Source organism: Notolepis coatsorum, assembly GCF_963971535.1.
Source record: "Notolepis coatsorum genome assembly, chromosome: 7".
Classification (NCBI taxonomy): Eukaryota; Metazoa; Chordata; class Actinopteri; order Aulopiformes; family Paralepididae; genus Notolepis; species Notolepis coatsorum.
The window spans coordinates 105658476-105678618 of NC_140171.1; the positions used below are offsets into that span (position 1 = coordinate 105658476).

A 20143-nucleotide genomic window follows, 5' to 3' on the forward strand; every position below is an offset into this window, starting at 1 on the left:
CATAAAATGTGCATAATTATAGACAGGCATAAAATGAGAGAGAATGAGAGAATTGGCATTCAAACCTCCCGATATTTTTTTTTATAGATTTCTGACAACTTTCGTTTTTCTATATTATTATATGAATTAATAAAGTGGGGGACGCACAATTATTATGGGATGGGAAATATGTGCGCACGATTGATTATTTTGTGCATGTGAAGTACGCACATGCGTGAAGCTCAAAATCATACCCGCGACGATTTCCATCGTTTTTTTCATTAGCCACACTCCTCTCGACATGTCATTGCACAAACACACACATCACAGAAAAAGTATTGCATATTAATGAACATTATATAACTGGCTGTAAAAAGTGAGAGGGACAAAAACAAAGTTTTGAAAAGTGAGGGGGACATGTCCTCCCTGTCCCTAGTTGGAATTTCGCCCCTGGCTACAGCTTTGTAGCGACTATAGTCTTCGTGGGGTCCATAAAAAGCTTACATTGTAACTGTGCAACATGACAGCTTAAATCGTAACACATAACATTACAAATAAACAGGACAAAGACTAGAACACACAGACAAGCTCCTATAGCAATCAAAATATATGAAATAGGCTATAGCTAAAGAATACTTATGTATGTACCTACATATATACATAGACTACATATACACACAACTAATAAAATTTTGAATAACATCATTCAAACATAATAATAATGTTGTTTCAATGCATGAAGTCACAATACAGGGTATTTGACCACATCATTTGACCATAATAATTATATTGTTTCAATGCATGAAGTCACAATACAGGGTATTTGACCACATCATTTTAACATAATAATGATGTTGTTTCAATGCATAAAGTCACAATACAGGGTATCTGACCACATCATTTTTACATAATAATGGTATTGTTTCAATGCATGAAGTCACAATACAGGGTATTTGACCACATCATTTAAACTCACAATTACAATCACATTTGGAAAACATGTAAAACAACATGTCATGACTTTTGTCACTCAATCACAATATGGTTAATTTGCCCACAGACAGAGACAGACCCTCCACAGGCACAGACTCTTGTATTCTGTTCAAACTCAACTAATTGGCCGTGAGTTAAAACATGCTTGCATGTGTCTGTGCTGCTGGCCTGTTCACATTTAGATGATCAACTTTAACCTACATACACTTCAATCGTTGCTTTGCACTGCATTTGTTAGGACTCACTTTGTCATAAAAGGCAGCATTTACAGGTGTGATGAGGCCTATAATGCAGATTACTTGACAACCAACAATAGTTTCCTTGCAAAAAAAAATACATTTAAATAAATAAATAAAAAAAGTGGGTAATGTATATATATTAACCTCATATTTAAGATGGAAGGGTTAACATCAACTTTTTAATATAGAATATATATATACAGTATATATATTATTTTCTTTTCTTCTTTTTTTTTATTCTAAATGGATATAGGTCTAGTGATTTGGAATGAAGACCCATAAATACCCCAGTGCTGATTGTTTTATGAATTAGTTGTAAAAGAAAACATCCCTAACAATCAATCAATCGGTGTGGAGTCATATCTGAGTTATTATGTGTGTCACATCACCACATCACATGTGCTGAACCTCTGACATTTACAGTGACTTCTACAAGGCCTGTTACACGTATCAGTTTAGTCGCTGGGCACATGGACTGCTGTGTGATCGCAAAACAATCCTCCTTGTCAGAAAGGTAGCTATCTGCCCATGGCCCAGATTTATGGAGCAGTATATCATCTGTCTGGAGTTGTTGTTGTTGTGTATGTATTCTAGTCCAGCCCATATGGAAAATATGTATATAAATCCTATGGTTTTTCATGTGATCTACCAAAAAACACAACTAGTAAAACAGCTGGCAGTAAATGCAATGTTGTGACATTGTGGGCATTCAGTCAAAGTGAAGCCTTAAAAGGGGCACTTAACCAAAAAAAAACAATGCTGATTTATTTTGCATGTAATCTCACACATTTTGGTTGTTTTTGGTGAAGTGCCCCTTTAACACGTTCCCTGCCACACTTATATCCATCAATGTAGGCTCACTGCCACCATTCTAAGCCTATGGAGATGTTCACCTTATTTGCAGGGCTATCACTTTTTAAATTGTATTGCTAAATTGACATTACTATGGCCCATTCAACATCGATTATCTATCGTTCAGGATGTAGGAACGTTATACTTTTTCATTCATAGATTCTTCCAAAAATACCTTCTAGAATATAAGTATGTTTTTATCGTTTTCTGCAGTAATGCATAGAACGTGAGTTATAGGCATAAACGCATAGATTATCAACTCCCGTTTATTGCAGATACACGCTATATTAAAAAATTCAACTGTACATGATCGTATACGTTATGATTCATCATGTGCGGATGAAAGGGGGGGGGGTCGTTTATAATTCCGTGATCGTCAGTAAATGCTTTATGTAGTATGGGTGATATATTGATCTGATCGGTTTGCAGTGAAAAGAATAAACAATCAAGCTGAAAGTAACGTTACTGTCCTCTTACCGTTCGCCAATGAGACTGGAGGAAAAAGATCCCACTTATTTGACGTCGATCTACTAGATCCATTTCCGGTTTGTATGGCGCAATAAACGCCCAAATCATATCGATTATTGAGTTATGGCAGCGATCCATATGCACGCCAGTGTTTGTCTGTAGTCCCGCAACGATATGTGACTGCCGGACAGATTTCCCAGATGCACCGATGGCCACTTCCGGTTGTAACTCGCCCGATCATCCACCAGGCGGCGGTATTGCGGCGTTGCACTATTGTGCAGGGTCCCACTGTATCACCAGAGGCTGGGTGGCGGAATTATGAATGCCATGGCGAAAAAATTAAATATGATCTCAATATCGCTGTACAGCGTGGTTTGGCAGAATTTGCATGGCCGGCAAACACGCTGTACAACGGGATTGGCGGTGGATGTGTTAACTTACACACCTTCAGTACTGTATTCCGTTCAATATGATTCTCACTGTATAGGATATCTGTGTCTACCAGTGTCTTGGCCCTGTGAGTGATACTGATGTTGTTGGTGGTCAGGTTGTAAAGTCTCATAAGTGTCTGCCATATTAATATAAGCCTGTGCTTTCACTCACTGGCCACATTTTACAAGCCAAACACCAGCGATCGGATCGTAGAGCGATGGGCAATACTCTTGTTCTGACTTATATTCCAAGGACATAAACAGCATATTAAAGTCTATTTGTGGACCTGTTTATTGAGCCCAACCCATTGACCTTTTCTTGTGTATTCTAGTGGTGGGAGGTGTATTGGCACGGAACCATTGATAGACTTATCACTCTCGCATCTGAAAGCGTTAATGTTGAGTGGCAGCCCGGAGACCATTAAATAGTGGCATAACAACCCATGGAGATTAGTTTTTGGTTGGGGGTCGAATGAACAGTAGCACAGTGGCACATTCCTCTCACAATAACACGAAGGATAGAACCAATCATTCAAAGAGTCACTTAACTGAACTATCATTGATTATCAAGCAAGCTTGTGTGATATACAATCAGTCTATCTACGAACTGTGCTTTTTTTTTCATGTTTCAAATACTGAAACACCGCTTCTGATCATATCTCAGCCGAATCTTATGTCAACTTGCAAAACCGGCGTAGAGAAACCCAGCGGACCCCCTGCTCGCCTGTACACTTGACACTCTGGTGGCTACCGCGCCTCCTGTGAAATGTCTGTTAGCACTGTCTTTCTTTGAACAAATTCCTTGTAAAAACAGTGACCCTAGACTACCGGTCCAGGAAGGAATCAAGAGCCCAGTCCGTCCCACACATGGAGCTGTCCGTCAGCCAGGAGAGAGGAGGAGGAGGAGGAGGATGATGAGGGAGGGTCTCTGTTAGATGTTGGGAGTAGCTGGACGGCAGAGTGGTTGTAAAAGGTAAACTTGGCCACATACTGAATTCATGGGAACATTCCCTGGAGAGGTTTTTAAGAACATTAATAGCCTCATGTGAGCCACTTGTGTTCGGCCACTTGTTTGACAATGAATGTGCGCCACCTTCAGCAATTGAAGGTTTCTTTTTTATTTGGCCAATGTCTCCTTGCGCTCTGGGATTTCTTTCTCAGAAGGCTTTAGGCAGAATGTTTGGAATGCCCATTTGTCTTCCATGTTGGGGGAGACAACGTGTCGGACACAGATGAATAATGGATTTATAATCAAACGAAAAATTATTCTTTTGTGGGTCTAGGGGAAGTGATCATCTAGCCCTCCAACTGGTCCCCCTCCCTCCAAATGGAGATTCAGATGCTGACTCTAAACGGAGGGGTAGAAGGGAGAGCTTGAGGACTTTTCTTCTATTTGAGGAAATACGCTGAATCGCCATAGATACGTCAGTTTAACGATCAAATGCGGTGAAACAGCTCAACCGGACGAACCGAGCAGTAATGTTCTTCATTCCCGGGTTAGTTTTCTCCACAGCCGGGTCATCGAACGGCAGTAATGTAGAAGAGACCCGTCCGGTTACAGAGAATCCATAATTGTAACTCGCAGGCGTCGCAGAGATATTGATGCAGCTCCGGTACAATATAAAGAAATATATTGTAGGCACACAATTAACATAATCTCAAAATATGTTGTAAATAAAGTGTATTTGATACATACAATAAATACGTAGACCTATTATATGTAACTACACTGTAGGTTACGTCTCTAGGCCCTGCAAATAAGCTGATACGTACTAATGTCACTACAGACATGACAGTCCTTTACATTACTTTACTACTGATGACATACCAACCCCTTCCCTGTGTAGCTCCGTTCTGAAGTGCCACTACCCCCCACTACTCCCTCAAGCTGGCAAATTATCTCAATACCTTCTATGCAAGGTTTGAGGCTGTGAATAACAACACCAGCCTACAAACCACTGCAATGGAGGGGGGGGGGGGCACTGCTGATGGAGACTCAGTGTTCAGGATAACAGAACATGAGGTGAGGAGGACCTTTAAGAAAGTGAATATCAAGAAGGCAGCAGGACTGTCTTTGCCGACCAATTGGCCCCGGTATTCACTGACATATTTTATTTTATTTTTTCCCCATCCCAATGTTAGTCGTTATGCCAATTCCCAATCCCCTTCCTGGTCGTTGCCCACTTTACCCCCTACCGTCGGTCCGGGAGGGCGGAGACTATCACATGCTTCCTCCGACACATGTGTACCCAGCCCACCGCTTCTTTTCACCTGGCAGTGCGGACTCTAACTGGGAGAGTGTAATGTGTGGAATGTCACACTACCTCTCCCAGATCTTTCCCTTGCTGTGCAGGCGCCCCGACCAAACTGTAGGAGTCGCTGTTTACAACGACCAGGACCCACCCTCGCCGGGTTTCCCACCAGCTAACACTGCCAATTGTGTTAGTATGGATGGTCGGCCAACCCGGAAGCACCACAGCTGGATTCAATCCCACTGTCTCTGTGGTGGTAGACAGACACTTAGTCCGCTGCGCTACCCGGCCGCCCACATTCACTGACATATTTAACCTGTCCTTAGAACAGGCTGTCATCCCCACCTGTCTGAAGAAGTCCACCATTATCCCTGTACCCAAAAAATCTACGCCCGCTTGCCTCAACGACTACCGCCCTGTAGCTCTCACCTCCATAGCCATGAAGTGCTTTGAGAAGCTTGTGAAGGGCTACATCTGTTCCTCCCTCCCCATCAACCTGGACCCCCTGCAATTTGCATATCGCCCCAACAGGTCCACGGAGGACGCCATAGCCCATGTGCTGCACACAGCAGCATCACACCTGGACAAGAGGCAGGGGAACTATGTGAGAATGCTGTTCATCGACTACAGCTCAGCATTCAATACCATAGTCCCCTCCAAACTCGTAACCAAGCTCAGTGACCTGGGCTTGAACTATGACCTCTGCCAGTGGGTCTTGGACTTCCTGACGGGTAGACCCCAGGTGGTGAGAGAAGGCAACTGCACCTCCTCATCCATCACCCTCAACATGGGGGCCCCCCAAGGGTGTGTTCTGAGTCCCCTCCTCTACTCGCTGTACACACACGACTGTGTGGCACAGCGGAACAACAACACAATCATCAAATTTGCTGACGACACAGTAGTGGTGGGCCTGATCTCTGCAAACGATGAGAGGGCCTACCTGGAAGAGGTAGAGAATCTGGGCCCCGTTCCATGTACGTGGTTCAACTAAGTCGATCAACATGTCCATTATCCAGCTTCAGTTAACCCGATGTTCGAAGCCGGGATTTTCCTGTTTCACAAACCTGGATTCAGTCTCGTTAACTCAAGCCAGACTTGAGAGTCAGGCTCAAGTCAGGCTAGATGCGCGCTCCCGTTTTAGGTGGAAAGCCAGCACGTATCGATGGCAGAGACCCTGATTCTCAACGGCATTGATTGATTAATTGATTTAAGACTTTATTGACAGATTGCAATAGGCTCAATCGCCTCGCCGACAAGTTAAATGCGTTATCTATAGGCTAATTCTAAGTCCCTCATTACCTCAATCAATCAGATTATATTTCTTTAAACTTGCCTGCTGGATTGAATAATCAAATGAGATCTTGCTAGCGAAAATTATTAGTTAACTGTTATACAGAATTACGATACGGCTCTCTTACCCATTGATTGATGTATAGTCAATCTTTTACTTATCTTCTCTGTGGTGTAACGGGTTCTTCTTTTGACTTTCACACGGACGACCGGGGTTCAAGGCCCTAGTCTTTTCCTTCTTTTTGCAATATAGGAATAATTCAATTTGGTGCACGTTGAGAGCTATATAAAGAATGACATCCTCAATGCATGTAGATTTATAATATTTTAACTTAAAACCAGGCTACTTTGGCGTATAATCATTAATATTATATTCAAAAAAATCATATTGGAAACACGGGGATTTGAACCCGGGTCGCTAAATTGGCAGGCATGAGCACTACCGCTGGGCCACTGGGCCAGATGGGATAAATTCATTGTTTATACATTAATGAACGAGAGACCCGTGTTTAGAATATCCGTTGTTTTGAATGAAGTTTATCTCTTTATCCTCATTCATTAATGTGACGTCAACGGCTCATTCAATTTCTCAAATCCGTCAAACAGCGCATCTCATCAGACATCTTAATCCCAGTTACAATTAAAATAACCACATCATGTGTACATCGCACGAGCGAGCGCCACCGTCGCCACGGTATATATAACGTGCATTATTTAGGACAAAGTGAATTTAATATCAGCATTTTGGGTCTATTTTACATTTCAAAAGCCCCCTCTGGAAGAATGGAGCACAAAAACGTAATTCAGAATGGTATAATGCAGATCGTAGACTGTGGGAATAGTTTCAGGAAACGGGCTGTCACTTCTTTGCGGGGGCGTGGCGATAGTTCAGGCTAACTTGAACTTGAACTCTGCTTTCGAGCAGGCTCAAACTTTTGGATATGTTGTCATGGTGATTTGGGAAATCCACGTACATGAAATCGGAAAGTCAGGCTAACACAGTTATCCAGCTAAAGTTATCCGGCTAACTCGGTTATCCCGGTACATGGAACGGGGCCCTGGTGCGGTGGTGTCAGGAGAACTGCCTCTCCCTGAACGTCAACAAAACAAAAGAGATGATTGTGGACTTTAGGAGGTCGGGGGTCAGGGACTACAGCCCCCTCAGCATCGACGGGGCACCGGTCGAGAGAGTGAACAGTTTTAAGTACCTCGGAGTCCACATATCCGAGGACTTGACATGGACCACACACATTGACAGTGTAGTTGTGACAGGGTTCTCTCTCGACTCCTCAAAAAAAAACTCCCACAAACAATGGCGTAGTCGAAAAAATGATCTTGGTGTTGTTTTTATTTCCCAGCCTTCCAAGTGCAGAGGTGACATTACATAACAAGTGACTTAATCTAAATAAATAACTAAACTATACCCTACCTCTGCAGTCTTATCAGATGCGTTCCACAATAACGGCATCTGATAGACAAAACACTTACTGGGTGGCGCTTCCCTAGTTACCCACTTTGCAACCGTTATCTGGTGAAGCACCACCACAGAGACAAACAGACTAACAATACACATACGGCACTTCCCTCAGTCACCTTCAGTGTAACTGATGCAGGGCAAGGACCTAGAACCTTGGGCACGCAGCCCTCATGACACCTGCACTCCTCCCCCTCCACAGGTGCCACACATAATTAATTAACACAAAACTACACAGGTGCTACACATAAAATGGATTGCCGTTTCCTACACATTATATAAAAACAACCTCCCATACCAATACATATACACAACCCAATAAATAAATATATTAGAGGTGGGCATAGATAATTTTTTTTAATCTAGATTAATCTATCTGCAATCCTGGATTTAATCTAGATTAATCTAGATTAAAATGTCTAAAAAAAAAAAAAAAAAAAAAACTGCCGAAGGCATTCAAAATATGTGTGTTCTACCCAAATAATGACCAGAAGTAAGTCCTTACTTTTTCTTTCCTCCTTATGTTTCTCAGGCCAGGTGGCCCATTACACCATGAGCCCATCTCCTGTTTCCAAAATGCATTACAGACTGTTTGAAAAAGCTGTTTTGCTATGATAATTGGTAATGAAATATCAAAATAATGTTCAATAAGATGTACTTGTGTTTAATAAGTTGTTTTATTCAGAAGTTAACACAAATAAATAATATTACCAGTACAGTACAGTATCTAGCACACTCTCAGGAGCAAAACAGAAAGAATCATTTCAAACTTGAACTATGTGACATGGCTTGAATCAACTGCTCCAGTGGAGTTGCTCAGTGGCCAAAGGTGTCAACTGTGGTTGTACTGGGCAGCTCTCAGGTGTGAATGGAACTGTGTGAATGTGAAGCAGGGCGTTCCTGAAAAAGAGCATCTGTGCTCAGCGAACCTACCCTGGGTAAATAAAGGTAAAAAAAAAAAAAAAAAAAATTAAATTAATGCGTTAATTATATTATCGCGCGATACTAGTATAGCGTTAACGCAGCACGTTAACGCCGTTAACGGCCCAGCTCTAAAATATATATACACAACCCAATAAATAAATATATATACACAACACAACAACAATAAATGTATGTATGAATGGATATATGAATGTATGTATAAATGCATGTATGCTTAGATTAATGGATATGTATGCATGTTTGATTATGTATGAATGTATATTATGAGTGAATGTTGTGTGTATGTGTGTGTGCGTGCTGCCCCGGCGTCAGTGACAGACCCACTCTGTCACAGTAGTCAAGAAGGCACGGCAACGCCTCTACTTCCTTAGGTGCCTAAGGAAGTTCAAAGTGAGTCAGAAGATCCTTAAGAACTTCTACTCATGCACAATAGAGAGCATCCTGACTGGCAATATCACCTCCTGGTTTGGGAATAGCACTGCACAAGACCGTAGCAGACTACAGAGAGTGGCCCGTTCAGTCGAACGCACAATTGGAGGTGGGCTTCCCACTCTCCAAGACATTTACAACAAGCGTTGCAGGGGTAAGGCTGAGAGAATAATCAAAGACTCTAGCCACCGAAACAACTGCCTCTTTGAACTGCTGCGGTCAGGCAAGCGATACTGGAGTCTCATGGCAAGCACAGAGAGACTCAGAAGGAGCTTCTATCCCCAGGCCATCAGGATGCTCAACGACAATAACACTATGTAACAAACCATCAAATACACTCACAGCACACATATCCACACTTACACACTCACTTTAAATAAATAACTCACTGTAGCACCCACTTTACCCACTTTAGACACTTTAACACACTTTATATTTATTGGTAAAGTGATTTGCACTACAACTCATACCTCATTGCACCTTACCCTAAGTTGTACCTCATCCCATTTCCCATTGTACTGTATATTGTATTGTAACTCAGTTACAATTTTTTTTCCCTACTCTGTATTGTATATTGTATATATGTATATTGAACACTTTTGTTTACACTTGTTTACGTACTTTTGACTTTCTATTTTATACTTATCTATTTTTATTTGTATCTAGCACACTCTCAGGAGCAGAACATAAAAAAGCATTTCATATAAAAGTATTCTGTATTTTTGTATGACAACTAATAAAGAAACTTGAACATGAAACCCAGTCGGGGGCACTCCAAAACGAGGGGTACTCCAAAACGAGGGGTAGCGCCATGCGAAGGGAATTAGGATTGGGCCTTACCGACACTTAAAGGTGCTGTAAGTGATATTTCATTGTTAAAATAAGTGTTAAATAGCTCTACGTTCAGTCAGCCATCACTGATGTAGAGTGTTAATTAATGGAAAACGTGATGCAGGCGAGAATAAATCAGAGCCTCTAGGTGGTGGCAAAGCCATTTAGTGCTTAGAGTTTGGACGGTGAGGCAAATTTTTCTTTAAAGAATTTAAAATTAAAAGAGTGTGAGTGGCTTATGACTCCCTACGATAAAGGCTCCCACATAGTCGGGCGGAACGTACGCGGAACGGACTGCAGATGTCCGAGCGTACTCAAAGAATACTCAAAGTGGACTCAAAGCGTGAAGTTCAAATTGTCTAACCGCGAAGACGTCCGCGTTGCTCACAGAAAAGGCTGCTCGGCGTGTTGATTGACATCGACCTGCATTAAATGTGACACCTATCTGCATTTTACTCTGAACACTCACTCTGTGTCAAGAGAGAGTAGGGTAGGATCATGGTTATATGGGTAGGATTGGTCCGGTAAAACTTTGGCAGGTAGATGATGCAAGAGTTTGAATGGCTTTTCTAAATGAAGTGTGTAAAATTGCCAGTTTTATTTTGAAATCTTGGAAACGGAGATAACCTCCTAGACTCGGATTTTGACATCGGTGGACGATGCCGTGACATAAAGTGTAAATAGCACGCAAGGATTGTGTGGAAATGTAGTAAACTGTGATAGAATCCTGGTTTTTCAATGTGTATATAATGTAAATATCTGCAGATGACGGCATCTACCCGTAGATATGAGTTGTAAGAGGACAGTATCAGTCACTATGTCTGTCTCCAGTGAGACTGCAGACGAGGGCCTGTTATCAGCTGAGCTCTCAAGAGAGCCAAGGTCATTGTCTGCAGCGGCACTGGGCTCTCACATAGTGGTGTGGCCACATCGTTTAGTGTGTCAAAGACCAGTCGTTGCCATGGTATCGTGTCACTTAGTAACGAGAAAAGGGGGCGGGCCCCGTTGCTAGGGGGAAGACGTTATGAGATGTGAGTTCCTTCCGGGGTAAGTTAGAATAGGACACGAGGCTGAGCCGTGTAGACGTGGACAGACCGAGCACGAACTAGAGGGTGGTGGGAGGGGCCTCCCCCCCCTCCTAGGCCTCGAGGAGGCTAGCTCCGGCTAACAGGGAAGGTTTTGGCTAACGACGAGGCCTCAAAACCATTGGACTAATAGCAGAAGAGACGGTAGAGATAATGAATTCGATATATTCTTCAAGGACCTTTCATAATTGTTTCCATCTTGTGCAGAGTATGTTTATGAAAAGAATCATGATCTAAGGAAAGAGATCACATTGCCAGTGTCGTTTCTTCTGATTACGGATGTACCAATGGGGTTTGATAGTGTGTGACAACCAGTGAGATAACCGAGTACCGATGACACAAATACAACGCAGATGGGAAATCACAGAGCAGCAGGCGACCAGGTGATTAAAGGCTGGAAACACTGTAATCTTTCAACTGGCACGAGAAATGTAGGAAATTGGTACGCGGTGGTACGCTCGACTATGAAACCTCAAACGACTGCGGACATGCCGCGCAGAGTCCGGTCCGCTCACAGTACGCCCGACTATGTGGGAGCTTAAGGTGGCCACAACATGGCATCCATACTCCAACCTGGCCACAACATGGCATCCGTACTCCAACCTGGCCACTACATGGCATCCGTACTCCAACCTGGCCAAACTCTCGTTGAAGGAAGATCGTCTGACTCGAATGGCATCATGCCGCCAAGGAACAGGATACTTTATGAGCACACACACTCTCCACGAGAGCAGTGCAGATATAAAGGCATCGAAGAAAAAGGAGGAAATATAAGGGGAGTGCGTAGCAGCAGGGGTCGCTAAACTTGGCAATCCGGAGGGATTAGTCACAAAGGGTCTGGGATGTCTGGGCTAGTCAACTGACATGTCCACAAATCCAAACAAGAAAACTCTCATTATCGCCGTCACACTCTCACCACGCCGCTATTAATAGGAGCAAAGACGTGGACACTCTGAGAGAGAGTGAAAATCACATTGCAGACCGCCTGGGCTGTGTGTCATACTGATATGATGAAACTCAGAAGCTGCTAGTGGTCGACCGTTGGGTTCATCGACAGCCAATGCTGATGCCGGCTGTCACAAAACAGTCACATCTAGGGACCTCAAAACCTACTCTAGAGAGGCCTTTAACCAAGAACTGGAGAGCATGGACTGGTCAGATGAGCTCAGTGGTACACTAGTTGAAGAAACATGGCTTGGATTAAAAACCAACAAACTAGATTCTTGTACCGGATCTCCTCTCTGGTAAACAAGAATACCCTGAAGACTCTGGCAGGAGCACTCATTCAAGGGTACTACGACTATGCTTGCACCTCATGGTACCAAAGCACCTCAAAGGCGCTAAAAACAAGATTACAAACATCACAAAACAAACTGGTCAGACTACTACTTGACCTTACTCCTAAAACCCACCTCACCCCTGCCCACTTTGACTACCTAGGATGGCTTAGAGTAGACGACAGAGTACAGCAACATGCAATGGGTCTGGTCTACAAGATACACTACACCACACAGGTACCCATGTACATGTCGAAATACTTCCCAAAGGTCAGTGAATATCACGCCCACAACACCAGAGGGAGTTCCACAAATCATGTGCAACCCAGATTCGGCACAAACAAGGGACTAAACACGTTTCGCAATTATGCCACAACAATGTGGAACGCCCTACCCACAGCCGTAAAAAAAATGTGAATCCCTACCCACATTCAAAACCGCTCTTAAAGAGCACCTACGGGAGGCTGTAATTCGAAACTGGCCACCGTAAATGTCCAAACCCCCCCCCTCTCCTAATACAGTCTCCTCCCCACCGTATATATTTTCTCCCACCCACCCAACCCCTCCTAATGTACAGTCTCCTCTCCATCATATGTATATAGTTTCTGTTAGGATCTCTGGGTAACAGTACTGTATATTTGCATATCGTATATGTCACAAATGTAACAGTACTATATACATAAATGTCATGATGTCATTTGAGGGCGGCTACGTGGCGTAGTGGGCAAGGCGCTCACCACGAAATCTGGAGACGCTGGGCTCGCCTGTTCGAGCCCAGCGCTCCACATTTGCTTTCAGTTTAGCTGGTCGTCCGTACTAATACACATTGGCCGTATTAGGGGGTGGGAAACTGATGGGTGGGGATCGGGCGTTGTGGACAGCGACTCCTACAGGTCGGTTGGTGCGCCTGCGCAGTGGAATCAGGAAGTGTCGCGGGCAGCGTGAGCCTCCCACGCGTTACTCCTCACCACTGAGAGATCGAGCTGCGCAGGTGAAAAGATGCGACTGCTGTTACCTCAAGTACCGGAGGGGACTTGTGCTATGTATGACTTAGTCCACATTGCAGCCGGCTTGTGGGAGGCAAGAAACAGCGTTCGTGACAGGGGAGGGTTGAATTGGATGATACGAAATTGGGATGGGAGAAAATATAGAAAATGGGAGAAAAAGTGGATAAAAAAAAATGTCATGATGTCATTTATGTTGTGTATGTCATAAATGTCACTATGAATTGAAAATGGGGGACCCTGATGTAAACAAGACAAACGTCTTTCTCTGGTCTGCATGCCCTTAACAATTGTGTGTATTGAGCTGTACTGTATTGTACCTAGGGATGTCCCGATCCGATCACGTGATCGGGATCGGGGCCAATCGCGTGATTTTCAGAAGATCGGGATCGGAATTATTATTTTTTTAATCAGGATTCAAAAGAAAAAAAAGTTTTATTTTATTCAACAAACATGACCATGTTCACGTCTTAAACTCATACTGAGGCCTTAGTTTTGGATTTGGATTTAAAGTTCTCATTTATCTGAGTATTTCTACTTTTACTTTAGTAAAGGACCTGTGTACCTCTTCCACCACTGGCAGCCGTCTTTGTCGTATCACAGCAGCCACTGACAGACGCCTGCACAGGGCAGAATTGACACCAGGGGGCGCACTAACATCTTATTTAATCACCACGTGAGCGCGGCCAGCGGCCAAAGACAATTATCTCAGAATTGCAGATATTGGCCCGATTCATTAGTTGACCACTACTATGATAATGGTTTCAGTTTTTTCATCCGACTTACTGGCATTTACGTCTCAATGTCGGGATAATTTTTTTTAACAATAATAAAGTAAATTATTCACAACACAGAAACTATGGGTTTAGGCCACTACTGTGGTTTTCTACTACCTTCTACCAGAAATTATGGTAGCAACTTTCCAACGTCATTTATCCAACTTGGTGGGCTATTCACCGGATATTTTCCGCTCTTAAACTCATTTATCCAGTATTATGAATGCAGGGAATGACTAGTTTCCTACAGAATTCATGTCTGATATGATACAAGGGATGTTTGAATTTCTATTACAGGAGTTCTGAACATACACATTCTACAATAAATGTACAGACGCACAGTACATTGACTGATGATGTGCAGCGATATTGTGTTAGTATGACTTTTCATAAGATGCTCACAGATCATTTTCTCGTCCCTCGCAGCCATTTCCACCCAGGAAGTCCGTCCTAGGCCGTGTCGTCCACATCTGCAATCTCCCAGAAGGCAGCTGCACAGAGAATGATGTCATCAACCTGGGACTTCCCTTTGGAAAAGTCACCAATTACATCCTCATGCGCTCCACCCATCAGGTACATTAACATTTGTATGGGCCGACAATCAAAGTAATTTCTTTCTGACTTTTTTAACAGATTCATATTGAATAGTTCAATATTATATAGGTTTAAACACAAAATACATTTCCTGGTATCCCGTTCCCACTTTATCCAATCAGGAGAGAGACCCTGGATATTTGTACTTATTTCAAGAAATCTTATTTTAGTCAATTTTCTCTATACTCTATAACTCTATATCAGTGATGAGTGTCAGAATGTAGAGCTATTATTTTAACATGTAGACCTTATTTTAACGTGTTTATTCTATCTACCTACCTACCTACCTACCTACCTACCTACCTACCTACCTACCTACCTACCTACCTACCTACCTACCTACCTACCTACCTACCTACCTACCTACCTACCTATCTATCTATCTATCTATATCTATCTATCTATCTATCTATCTATCTATCTATCTATCTATCTATCTATCTATCTATCTATCTATCTATCTATCTATCTATCTATCTATCTATCTATCTATCTATCTATCTATCTCTCTCTCTCTCTCTCTCTCTCTCTCCCATCAGGCTTTTCTGGAGATGGCGTACCTTGAGGCAGCTGAGGCCATGGTCCAGTACTACCAGCTGACACCGGCCATGCTCAATGACCAGAAGCTTCTCATACGGATGTCCAAGAGATACAAAGAGCTGCAACTCAAGGTAAGGTTGTCTTTTTTTCAGTGTGCAGGGTAGCTCAGTGCCTTGCTCAAGGGTAATTTGATGTGCAGTGGACAGTTTCAGTCTCCAGCTCACAGTTGGAATACACCCTCTTGTTACGTAGTATCGGGATTGAACCAGTCTGCATTCCTACCTCTAGGCCTTCTGCCATTGTTACACCAGTTGATTGTTGATTGTAGTAGTAGTAGTAGTAGTAGTAGTAGTAGTAGTAGTAGTAGTAGTACTAGTAGTAGTAGTAGTAGTAGTAGTAGTAGTAGTACTACTAGTAGTAGACGTAGTAGTAGTACTAGTAGTAGTAGTAGTACTAGTAGTAGTAGTACTAGTACTAGTAGTAGTACTAGTAGTAGTAGTAGTAGTAGTAGTAGTAGTAGTAGTAGTAGTAGTAGTAGTAGTAGTAGTAGTAGTAGTAGTAGTAGTAGTAGTAGTAGTAGTAGTAGAAGTAGTAGTAGTAGTAGTAGTAATAGTTTTATTCAGTCATCACCAAGGCCAGATTAAGAATTCAGAGGCCTCTGGGCCAGACTCCTGTGGAGGCCCCCACACACACATACACGTGCACGCACGCACAGTGGCGTTTTTATATGTAAAACATTGGTGGGGCAGCCACTAACCAAGGCTACATACCAGGCAAACTACAGAAATCAAAATGACAGTAATCGTTGTTCGCAAATTTTGCACCACATATCAGGCACAGGTAACTCTGCATTGTTAGTCGTGAAAGCAAATTAATCTGTCCACGCTGAATTTAAACCCTCTATTTTCCTCAGACTTTCCTTTTTTTGGATTTATCCATGGTTAGCTTACTGGGGGGTCGGAAACTCAAGATTAGCCACTTGCAGACGGCAGGGAGAGGTGCGGGGTGTGACGTACTGTATATTTTAGTTGATGAAATATTTTTGTTGACTAAATATTTTAGTTGATGAAATATTTTTTTCATTTCAGTGTCACAGTATGACATCGATCTAAAAAAAAAAGTTAAAAAAAAAAATCAAATATATATTTTTTTGGAGGCCCCTCGTCACTAGAGGCCCACAGGCCGCGGCCCAAACGGCCCGGTCGTTAATCCGGCCCTGGTCATCACACACAATACAATATGCACAATCAATCCACTGTCAACTGTCTTTGATGTTGGCAGTGACTGAAAAGGTACAGGCTGAAGCATAATGCTTATGTATGCCTGTCCTATATTTTTCCTTATCAGATTTAGCCTACAAAACACACATTTTTTTCAAAACAAAAATGGCTAATTACTTATTCTTAATTTCAGCATTGCTCCAGAAGTTAACCCCAACAATAGAAATACATCTCCTTTTAATCCCTTTCTTCCTTTGAACAGTAAACGGTTACAAATCAAATCACATTTGCTCTCCTGTATTGAAAAACATTGCACACAATCCAGGAGTGTCTTTGTCTTAGCTTTGTACATTATTTGCATAATTTTATAGTAAATCAAATCATACAATTTCATAACATGGGACTTTATAACAATGGATTTGTGTTGTCATAGTAACCAGCCTTACTTACTTATTGTCGGCTTTTCTTTACAGAAACCAGGTAAAGATGTCGACTCAATCATCCAAGACATCCACTCTCTGAGGGAACATGACAAGATGCCGGAAGTTGATAAGTAAGAATCTTTTTAATACATTTGCAAATATGTATTACTCAAGTTTGTTTCCTTTGTTATTTTGAAGTTAAACCAAGTATTTAAAATGTGTATTGAAGATATCAAATGGATAAAGATAGAAGAAGGTAAAAGTCTATAATATGTTTCATACTTGTAATGATGAATATTTTATTTTCCCCAACTTATTAATTGATATTAAAATAGGAATATTGAATTGCTGTCCGAAAGTATAATGATCAGGAGACGATTTCTGAAGGTCAATATGATAAGTGTGGATCCATACAGGATTACATAAAACAATAGTCAACAGGTCATTAGTCAGAATCGAGAAATTTGCATGCCGTTGTATAATTCTATTGAGATTAGGCCTAGAGCTTAAAGGGAGAATGAGCGAGAGATGTGGAAGCGTGCTAACGGAGAAGTGAGAGTGAGAAGCAAAGATATTATATCCTCTTTACACAAAGGAAAGACCAGGAAACCAAGACATTACATTTATGGATGCATCAACAAAGATGCATTTAACTTTCTTTGACACTTAAGATAAGAAAGCAGGAAGCCAGATGTTTACCAAGATAGCAATCATTGGTGCAACAAACTTAAGTTGACCCTTTACAGCCTCAATCCACTATCAAACCAAGGCCTGGCCATTACCTTAAATGGAACTAACAGACCTTTAACCTTTGGGAGAGAAGCCTGTTCACTATTTAATCACAGACAAATCATATGCAAAATACTAAATGCATGAAAAAGGCCTGAAACACAATGTATAAATGATTATAGATATATAATATAAAAAACATATAATTATGATATTGTTAGATGTGTAGAATTCACCTACTTAAAAATACCTAGTGGAATTCCAAATACCTAGTGGACTCTAATACCTTACATTTCCTTCTAGTTACATGCCAGAAAGAGCTCGCTCCCGCAGTCCAATAAGCCGCTCTCTGAGCCCTCCCTCCCACAGCCCCAGCTTCACCTCCTGCAGTTCAGCCCACAGCCCACAGGGGGCCCCCTGCCGGGGCCCAGAGCGGGGCAGCAATGGCCTGGGCCCCCGCCGTGGCTCCTGGGACTGGTCGTCCCACCTGCGGAGGGGCGACGAGGAGCGGGAAAGGGAGCGGGATGAGCAACTGTGGAGGAACGGGGGGAACGTGGACGAAGACAGACCCAACGGAAGGATGGCAGAACGCCGGAAGCCGTACCTGAAACCGTCGGACCGCGCTAGCCCCAGATCTGCAGATGAAAGAGGAGGAGGAGGAGGAGGAGGAGGAGGAGGAGGAGGTGGCGGAGGAGGTGGAGGCGGAGGCGGAGGGGATGGGATGAGGGGCAACAGAGATTGGTACCCCCGAGGCAGCCCTCAGGGCATGCCCTTCAACTCCTACAGGAACATGGAGGATGACTTCTACATGAAGGAGCAGATGTACAAGTCGGAGAAGCCGCCCAGACTTCCGTACCAGAGGCACGAGGCCAAGTCCAAGAGGAGGGACGGAGGAGGGGACTATCACAGCAGGTCCAGACACTCCGAGTCCGACATGACGGAGGAGCCGCTCATCGGCAGGGCGCCGGAGGACAGGAGGCAGAGCTCCCCGGGCAGGGGGAGGAGCAAGAAGCTGCCAGCCAGGAGGCACGTCACCGAGGAGCGGCAGGAGAAGGAAGCCGCCGCTGAGAATGAGGTGAGCGCCTGAAAGTCATTGTGTATTCATTTTGATGAGATTTATTTATTTATCCCAAACATATACAAATACATATACAAATGTAACGGTTGTGACATCGTCACCTTAAACTTCGTTGCCCCGAGGGAGTTTCGAACCCAGGTCTCCCACGCCGCAGGCAACAGCACAGTAACTTTGTAACGTGTCTATGTGTCTTTTGAGGATGAAAGTGAGTTTAACCCATAGAACAAGAAACTGTTTTCACATTCAACATTTACCTAAAGCAATTTGCATGTTTGGGAGGGGACAGGAGGAAGTAAAAACATATCTAGTCCTGCCCCTTCTTTCTTAATATAAATATAATATAAATCTACAAATGCCAAAAATGAAAATATATTGTATATTAACACTTCTTTTAATGCACCCACACGATATGAAAAAATAATATGCTCATTCAATTCATGGTATTCTCACGACGCATCACGCTAACCGATATAGTGCAATGCCACAGCTTAGTGGCCATGGTTAATAATAATAATAATAACTTTATTTGTATAGCACCTTTCATACAGGGGATTGCAGTTCAAAGTGCTTTACATCGGTTGTCATATAATGATCACCTGCTACTCGAGTATACAATTGTCGTTTTTGCTGACCAAGTTGTCTGTGGTGGAATTACCGTGAATGGTGTGACCATACTGTATGCACTAACCTGTATGTTGTAGAAATAAAGACTTTGTATTCTTTTGACAGGATCGCAAGTCGAAAGAAAAGTCTGTTTCACCTCAGCGGAGCAGCAAGCAGACGGAGGCAGCTTCAGAGTGTGAACGAGACAAAGTCAGCGAGGTGAGCTCGTTTATATCCACTAGGCTCTTCAGCCACACAAAATAAGAACTTCAGGTTTTAATGGGGCTACATAACAGCTGTTTGGTAATCCAGTGGTTCCCAAACTTTTTCAATCAGGCCCCACTTGGTCCCCACCTAGATGTAGGCTAGAATACATTTTAGGCTACACACATGCCATTTCCTTTACTACAAGATTAACATCACAAGACACAAAGACACAATTATAGTTTTATATTTTATTTGAAAAAGCTTGGCAAATTATCCTGTACCACTGTGAAATAATTAGACCTAATTAAAAATGTAGTTGTTGTAGGCCTACAGTTGGATAGGAGATTTCTTTTCATTCAAATGATAATAATTAGCCTAATAATTTGTCACAGTTTGTGGCAAAGCGTATTTAGGCTTCTGAATGT

At 42.6% G+C, this 20143-nt stretch overlaps 1 protein-coding gene across 1 annotated transcript in view; it reads left to right on the forward strand.

The window, feature by feature from the left end:
• Nucleotides 1-20143, forward strand: part of rbm20 (RNA binding motif protein 20) — a gene marked incomplete at its 3' end in the record, with an annotated part of 48390 nt that overhangs the window by 21354 nt on the left and 6893 nt on the right. The window contains exons 5-9 of the mRNA XM_084318341.1: nucleotides 14752-14898; nucleotides 15459-15590; nucleotides 17153-17232; nucleotides 18134-18905; nucleotides 19638-19730. Coding sequence (XP_084174467.1) covers nucleotides 14752-14898; nucleotides 15459-15590; nucleotides 17153-17232; nucleotides 18134-18905; nucleotides 19638-19730 — 1224 coding nt within the window. The remainder of the gene's footprint in view (nucleotides 1-14751; nucleotides 14899-15458; nucleotides 15591-17152; nucleotides 17233-18133; nucleotides 18906-19637; nucleotides 19731-20143) is intronic.